Source organism: Crocuta crocuta, unplaced genomic scaffold (assembly GCF_008692635.1).
Source record: "Crocuta crocuta isolate KB4526 unplaced genomic scaffold, BGI_CrCroc_1.0 scaffold159, whole genome shotgun sequence".
Classification (NCBI taxonomy): domain Eukaryota; kingdom Metazoa; phylum Chordata; class Mammalia; order Carnivora; family Hyaenidae; genus Crocuta; species Crocuta crocuta.
In genome coordinates, this window is record NW_027533263.1 from 2,997,973 (window position 1) to 3,006,448 (window position 8,476).

At 32.4% G+C, this 8,476-nt stretch overlaps 1 protein-coding gene across 9 annotated transcripts in view; it reads left to right on the forward strand.

Moving 5' to 3' along the window:
• Positions 1-8,476, forward strand: part of NBEAL1 (neurobeachin like 1) — a 174,880-nt gene that overhangs the window by 38,749 nt on the left and 127,655 nt on the right. For 8 of the 9 annotated variants that reach the window (XM_077747670.1, XM_077747675.1, XM_077747676.1 and 5 more), the window contains exons 8-9: positions 3,743-3,828; positions 6,952-7,258. In XM_077747670.1, coding sequence (XP_077603796.1) covers positions 3,743-3,828; positions 6,952-7,258 — 393 coding nt within the window. The remainder of the gene's footprint in view (positions 1-3,742; positions 3,829-6,951; positions 7,259-8,476) is intronic. The other variant, XM_077747677.1, reaches the window with a different exon arrangement.

Genomic DNA, 8,476 nt, shown 5'->3' on the forward strand with positions numbered 1-8,476 from the left:
TTGTGCAAATCTTCTTCTTTGCCAGCTTCCCAGAGCGATTTGAGACCTAGGGGCTCACCTTTGGGCAATGAGATCTTTCTGGATGTGCCAGCTCACTAGATTAGAGGAGGTTAAGGCTAGTATGACAGACGAAAACATCTTGGAAAGACTGACTCTGTTCTGCAACTGTTCATTAATATTAAGTCTTGGTGGGACACAAAGAAAATTACCTGACCCTCCTGGGACCTTTTTCTCTAGAAACACTCTCTTCTATTCGGTGACCCTGTTACTTTTTCTGGAGTAGACACCTCTCTCAGGAGGCTTTTGAGTTAGGCTCCTCTGGAGCAATCCCAAGGCTAGCATTCTGCCTGGTAGACCCCTTCATCAGTATACACTTTCATGTGTCATCATTTGAAAAACTGACCATCACCAACTCTCTTTTGGCCCAACAAGCTTTGCATGTCCCACTAGGCATTTTGTACACTCAGCTTTTGATATTTATCAAAGTATCAATCCTGTAGCCTTAATGGGGTTTGACTGGGAGTATTTATCCAGGGTGTTACTCAAGCCAGCTGCCCATCTTGAAATTTCTGAAGCTCCTACTATCACAATTAGTCTTGACTATAGGAATCAACTGAGAGAGATGTCCTTACCCAAAAGCTACATGTGAAAATTAATTTCTAGTCTTAACATTTGTGGTCCCAGGTTCACAATCTTCTAGTCCTGATGTAGTCCCACTGTTCTCGAATTCTCTCTTAAACATTTTTGAAAAAATATTTTTAAAGATGAGTACCCAGACTAACCTAGTGGATATAATCTTGTAATTTCCATGATTACCCACTTAAGTTTCAGATTAAAATATGCTGTGTACTTTAGTTGTTAGTACTATGAAAGCAAAAATGCTTTCTGTCTTGGTGTTTCTATTTTAGTGGGCACCAATGAATGTTACTTTTGCTGAAAGTAGGCTAAAAGGTATCTTTTCTTATAGCTAGTTAAGGTTTGCCAAAATCCTTTCTGTATAAATCAGCTCATTAGGTTTTCTGTTGAGGTAAAGAGTTCCTTCTTCCTGTCAAAATCTACTAAGATGGTTTCCATGGGTATAACCAGTTCAGCATGAGTAGGATATAAGGAACAGATTTACTGGTCATTTGTTTGACTTTATTTAGTATAGTGGTAGGACATTACTGACCAGAAAACATGATGTCACTTCTCTAGAAAGAAGAAAAAAACATAGTATTTGAATTCCCAATGTGTTCACTTTCTCTAGCTATATGTAAGTTTAAATGTATTTATTATTTATTACTTTTTAAATATTAAAAAAAATTAAAATTCTGAACTGACTTTTCATTTGGATGTTCTGATTTTAAAGGATGGTTATGTGTTTCTTTTGAACTGATGGGCACTTATTGAATACTTTTGTACCATGAGTTAAAAAAAAGAAACTTAAGAGAATTGGCTACTATATGTGTGACCTATATGGACTCTAGTTTTCTTTCTTAAAAAATGATTGTGCCATAGTTCAAGAATATGGAAAATATTCCAAGATATGTAAAAGGAACCTTGTGTTTGCCACTCACATTTGTCAAATCTTAACATCTTGATGTATTTGCTTTAGTTCTCTTTTCTTTTTTTCCTAAGAATTAAAACAAGACAAATAGTCCTTTGAGTACTTGGTGAAGATGATTGCAGTGTCCAGTCTGTTTGACCACCAGGAGCGGATTTCTGGATTCTCTTTTTTTGTTCCACATACCTGCCCTTATTATATTATCACAGTGTATTGATTATTGTAACTTTTTGCTAAGTCTTGAAATAAGTCCTCAGCTTTGTTCTTTTTCAAAATTTTCTTGTTTATTCTGATTCTCTTAAACTTTTATATACACTTTAGAGGCCATTTTAAATATTTTTACAAAAAGCCTTGCTGTTATTTGGTTGGGATTATATTCAATCTATGGAAGCATTTTAGGAGAATTGACATCTTAAAAATACTGAGACTTCTAATTTATGAATCCAGTATATCTCACTATTTTTTGTTACTTATTTTATAGTTTATAGTTTATAGAATGTAGATTTGTGCATATGTTTTGCTAATTTATCCCAAAGAAGGTATCACAAGTACTTACACATGTAAAGGTCTTTAAAATAAACTAATGTAGATTCATTAAAAAGTGAGTTTTATTTTCATTGCCTGTCTTTGATAAAGACATGTCCCTTTTTACCCATGGTAATATTCCTTGCCTTTCCTTCATAATATTTCTTGCCTGCTTTGTCAGATGCTAATAAAGCCACTCCAGCATTCTTATGTGTTTCTGTGTGTCTTCTGTGGCTGATTAGAAGTCTGTCATCTTGCAGCTCAGTGTAAAATCTGACAGTTACTTAACTTAAAACTTCTTGGTAGGTTTTTGCGTGTCTTGTGGGATTTCACAGTATCATGTAAGGATTGATATTTTGACTCAAAGTGAGCCCTTTGAATATTTCTGGAGTACTTTCTCTGAATGGCTTCTTCCACTCCAGTACTGCTTCACAAATTCCAGTTGCCTAGGCCTCCCCAAACATTTTATCTGTTTCCTAACTCAGCAAATGGCTATATTCTTTTAGGGTTTCTAGGTAGTTGTCAGACATTTCTGCAGCAGGAAGCTAACATAATCCTTGGGCTCACTTTGCTTCTCTTGAGAGAAAGAAAATTTCTTGAATGTATAAATTTCTACCTATTTTGTCTAATTTTCTAGTTACTCATATTAGGAAGCCACATATAGTGACAGTTATTCCAACATAGATGGAATCATTTAACTTTTTAAATGTAAATTTCTATCAATATATTTACCTCAAAGCTGTTTCTTATTGGTAATGTTTGTTATGTATAAAATTGGAAATAATTCTGTTGTTACAGCCTTATCTGTGTATGTAATGATACATGCAAAAAGATATTCATTACTGGGTTATTTGAGTATCAAAGAGAAAAATCATAAAAGTTTATCAGTAGAGAACTGGTTAAGTAAATTAAGGTACATCATTGTAGTGGCCATAAAAATGAATAAGGAAGATGTGTATGTTAAAATGTAGTAATACCTAGTATTATGGGTATTCTTATGTTAAAACAAAAGAACATGATGCAGTAGGATATCTATAGCTTTTTTTTTTTTTTTTAAGGTGCTGGGAGCATTATAAATTGAGGAATAGGTTTGAGGGAGATTTACATTTCCTTGTTTTTTGTTTTATGCTATTTTAATTATTCTTTGTTACATCCATGTATAACCTTTTAAAAACAATAAAATTCTTTATAATATTAAAAGGAAGATTACTGTTGCTACCAGAACTTTAGAATGTCTGCCCTGGAGTAAACCCAGAAAATTTTTTTGTCCAACTCTTGCAATTTTATTATTGAATAATTATAATCAATTATACTAATAAGATGCATTAGTAGTAAAAAAGAAATATAATTTTATGTCAGATTTCATTTAGTTTCTAACTTTGTCTATAACTTTAGGCAAGACATTCCATTTGCTTATTTATAAATGGGGGCAAAATATCCTCATATGGAGTATTATGAGAATTAAATGAGATTACATAAGTAAATTTTCTAAAATACTAGCTGATGGGTGGTCTTTCTTTTCCTTTTCTATGAAAAAAATGCATATCAACCTTGCCTTTTAACAAATTTTAGCCTTTTTATAGTTTTTAATATTTCAGAGTCAGACATTCCTTAGAGATAAATCATACTGTGAAAGAGAAATCTTATTTGTTTATTTGTGTATTATATTCACAGAGTGTTTTCAGGAAAGCGAACATCTCAAGGAAAGTCTTAAGTGTTGCTTATTGCATCTCTTTGGAGCCATTATAGCCGGTGGGCAGGTGAGGAAAGTGTTAAAAGTTAATATTTAAAACAATAGTTAACAGTGCAAAAAGTTTTCCATGGATTATTTTAATGTATTCTTTCTCTTTTTATAATTTCATGAATCACACAAATATTTTTCTGAGTTTATGTCTTGTTTTAAACTAATCTTTTGTTAAAACTTCTTCAAAAAGCTAAGTAATAATATTACTTAAAATATAACAATATATGATAACTTATAATAAATTAACAATAAAATTACTACATAAATAACCATATTTAACAATTTTTTATTATAAGTTCTTAGCTGTTTTGACTTTCAGCTGCTAGTTCTTTCTTTAGACATAGAGTCAGCCCTATTTGTCTACATGATGAAATCAAACTCAAAATTAAATATATATGAATTAGTTACTCTTCTGTCTACTTAATTACTGAATGCATATATACAAGGTTTATATGCATTTTTTCAACAAACCCAACTAGTTTATTATTCACAAGAAGGAAATTCTAGTATTACTTATTTTTTTATTTTTGAAGGTAAGGATCTTAAAAACTGTAAACTTTGAGTGTAACTAGTAGTTGAAAACTAGTAATCCTGAAAATAAAATTATAGTACAGAAAGAACATCCTACATATTTTCTTGAAGCACACAGTTTGGATCAGAAGTTTCTAACACATTTTGTAACACATATGCCCTCTATAAAGTCCCTTGTCAGAATGCTTCAAACGCATAAAATAAAACACACAGGATCACAAAGGAAACTAGTTATGCTGAAGTCAGTTACTAAAATATTAAGCTAAATTTGTAACATAGTAATATGTGCTTATAACACACTAAATAGAGAGGTACAGCATCAAGTATAGTAACAAATGTAATTTCAAAAGACACAAACCTGATGTTTCGAGACATTACGGCAACTGTAATATATGAAAATTTATGTGATTTCTATTGATGACAAAGTTACAGCTGTTGCTAATAATGCTACTTGGGTTTCCTAGTGGGCTACCTTGCCTTTCCTTCTTTACACTAGAAGAAGAATCTGTTTTTTGTGAGAGTGATGGTGGCTAGAATCTTATTTTTCAGTTTGTTTGCTTTTGTCACCTTTGTTAGCTGATATCCTTCTTTTGTATTAGTGTCTCCTCATTTCCATAATTTCTCCACTACTAGAAATAAGAATTAATAAGTATACATGAATAAAATTGAAAATGACATTGTTTCTGAGTATTGGAGAAGCTGGTTGGATCCCATTACCATTTTGAACACACAGAGATTTGTTCTTTTTAGTGCCCAGGGGTAATCAAGCCCTGAGAGACCTCCAGTAATTAAAATTAACATTGAAATCAAGTAGATACTAGAAGACAAATTTATTATTTTATGTACTGAAAATATTCAAAGTCCTTTTAATCAGGTTATAGCTATAGTTACAGCTATTTTGAGGTCAGAAGGTTATTTATTGAATATATGGTTAGTACCACGATATTTAGACAAATCAAATATCTAAAGGTATAAGAATGGCCTTGTCATAAATAGCAGAAAAACTGAAGTCCCATAATGGTCTCCCTTCTCAAAGTATCATGCTTGGACTTCTCATTGGTGTATTTATTCTATTTTGCATTAAGAAAATGGGCATTGGAGCCAGACTGACTTAGGTTTGAATCCCATGTCCATCTCTAATTAATTCTGTGACCTTGGATAAAAACTATTTACATGTTTAGTTTCTTTATTTATAATATGGAAGTAGTAACGCTATAAGGTAGTCATAAGGACCAAATGGTGCGTAATATATGTAAGGCGCTTGCTTGTAAGAACTAATCTGGTGGCTCTAGGATCTTCAGGGACTCAGGTACCTTTTCAATGTCAGTGTGTTATTATTTCTTTTGTTACAAGATTAGCTTTTAGAGTTTTGGTCATCTGCATCGTGTCTGCCTTTTCAGCACAAAAATGGAGGAGACGGTGAAGAGGGAGACAAATGGCATGTTGCAACTATCTTTAAAGGAGATACTGAAAAGCTGATACCTTTTTTTTTTTTAAATCTCATTTGCCAAACAAACTCCATGAGATAACTACAACAAAGGAAAATATGTCCAGATAAAAAAATGGATAAAACTTTCTTCTTCAGCCTCCTTGGCAGCAGGGGAAGTTAGGAAATGTAATTTTTATTCCTGGTAGCCACATGTCTAGCAAAGTATCAAGGGTACTTTTGATAAGGGAGTGGAGGATAATGGTGGTTGGATGTTCTATAGTCAGTTTCTTCCCATAGTAGCACTTTTTATTATAGATATTACTTATTTTATTGATAATAACAAGTTCTAATGGCTTAAGTATTACTTCTGGATGATTTTTGCATAACTGTGTTTGATTTATTATATATCAATTTAACAGTTTGGAGCAAAATATATGGTTTATTTCTAAGTTTAATGGATCACCCTGAATAGCTACCAATGACTCAGAATTTCAGAAATGTTTGTAGAATTAGAGTCAAGCCAGTTGTCTTATATATCTGTATCATTTGGGATGGATTTGCTATAACCAACAGAAAACCCTAGAGAAACTTACCCAAATTGAGGTTTTTTTGTTTGTTTTTATTTTTGCATAACAAATCCAGATGTAAGCAGTTATGAGCTGATACAGCAACTCCATGGTATCATCAAGGACTACTTCCTTCTGCATTTCTATTTTCTCTTTAGCCTGCTACTTTAATTCTTGGGTTTGTTTCTTTATGATTTAAAGGTGACTCCAAGCATCATGTCTGCATTCCAGGAAGGAAAAAGGTGAAAAGGCCAAGAGCAAAGGGTCCTTCTCTTTTTATTTGTAAAGTTATATTTTCTTTGTAGCCTACTGGCATATATTTTTTACCAGAATTATGTCACATGGCTGCCACTAGCCACAAGGGAGGATGGTAAACAAGTTTTCTCTGTGAGCAGATTGTTATCTGAATAAAATCAGAAATCTAGTAATCTAGTGAGGAAATGACTTAATCTGCATAAAACACTAGCACTGCTTATCAAAGTATATGTTTAATTTTTTTATATGTTGATTTGTTTTAAGAAGTCCACATATTTATTAAACTCTCTTTGTTTTTGCAAACATACAGAACTTCAGTTAGGTTTGGGTTTTACTTTTATTATCTCTCATGTTTCAGAGGAATGCTTTGCAAGCAATTTCTCCAGCTACCATGGAAGTTCTTATGAGAGTTTTGGCAGATTGTGATTCCTGGGAGGATGGAAATCCTGAAGAAGTGGGTAGGAAGGTAGAACTTACTCTAAAGTGCCTTACAGAAGTAGTACATATCCTTCTCACTAGCAGCTCTGACCAGCGTCAAGTGGAAACCAGCACTCTTTTGGAGAACTATTTTAAATTGCTAAATTCAGATCATTCAGCTTTACCTAATCAAAGGAGGTCCAGACAATGGGAAAGCCGATTCATAGCTCTACAGATAAAAATGCTGAGTAAGTATTACATAAAGTTGATTACACTCCGTTTTTTCTGAATCGTGTTTTTTTAGACTCGTTTGAAATTCAAGGCCATTGTATAGGAAGTATTGATTGTTTAATTCAGCTGTTGTGTGACTTTAGATTTTGACTTCAAAATAATTAATATGAAATTCATTTGTTTATAGCATCTTTGCTTTAAAGTGACAAAATTGAGCCTCTATTATTTTTTGAAAGTGTAATCCACTAAAAGCATCAGTCTTAAGAAAGTGGGTTATTATTTTCGAATTTTAGGAAAAGTACATTTTCAGGAGGTGCCATTTGCATTATCTGACCTATGGCAGAGTCACACACGATCGATTTTATATATGCTTCTGTAAATCTCTGTAGAGGTCAGTTTAACATCTGTTCCTTCTCTAGAGGGCCTCTGTTTTGTTTTGTGTTGTGTTGTGTTGTGTTGTGTTGTGTTATTTCTTCAGAGCCTCTATGGATGTGTGTCTTGTTTTTCTTGCCGTCTCTTTGTGTTTGTTGGTTTATGTCATTATTTGCTTATATATCCCTTTCTCTGTAAGTTCCTTCACCAATATATGTGATTTCTTATTGTATTCCTGTTAGATTGATAGATACAAGTATTATTAATTGAGAGTTTCTTCTTATAGAAGTAAAGTAATTTCATTATAGGTGTACTAGGAAATCTGGATAAGTAAAAAGAAAAGATTTTTATATCCTACCACCCAGATATATACAACATTAATGGTTTATTGTGTAGCTCTAGAGATTTAACATGCTTGTGTGAGGGCATGTATGCTGTCTAATCTAAAAATACTGGACACTATAATCTTGGTGAAACTTGATCCCTTACAATAATGTTTCTGTAGGAAAATAAGATTCATTTTATCTAGTTTTGTTATTTTATATGATGTGTTACATTTTATTGTTATAAATTGTAAGTTTATAAGGAAGTTTGAGTCTGTATGAATGGACTTATTATTTGTTAAAAACTATCACATTATTTATGTTGCTTATCCCTAGATTTATGAATGAGGATATCTGTTCAGTATGACAAGAGCAAACCATCATTACAAATGGATTAATTCCCTGAGTCTCAGTTTCTTAATAGCCACATGCTAATTTTTTACTGTATAATGAGACTGTATTGCAAAACATAATAGCAAGCTATACTTGAGCATTATAATGGAAGAACAACTATTTAAGTCTCTGGGAAATACATATTAC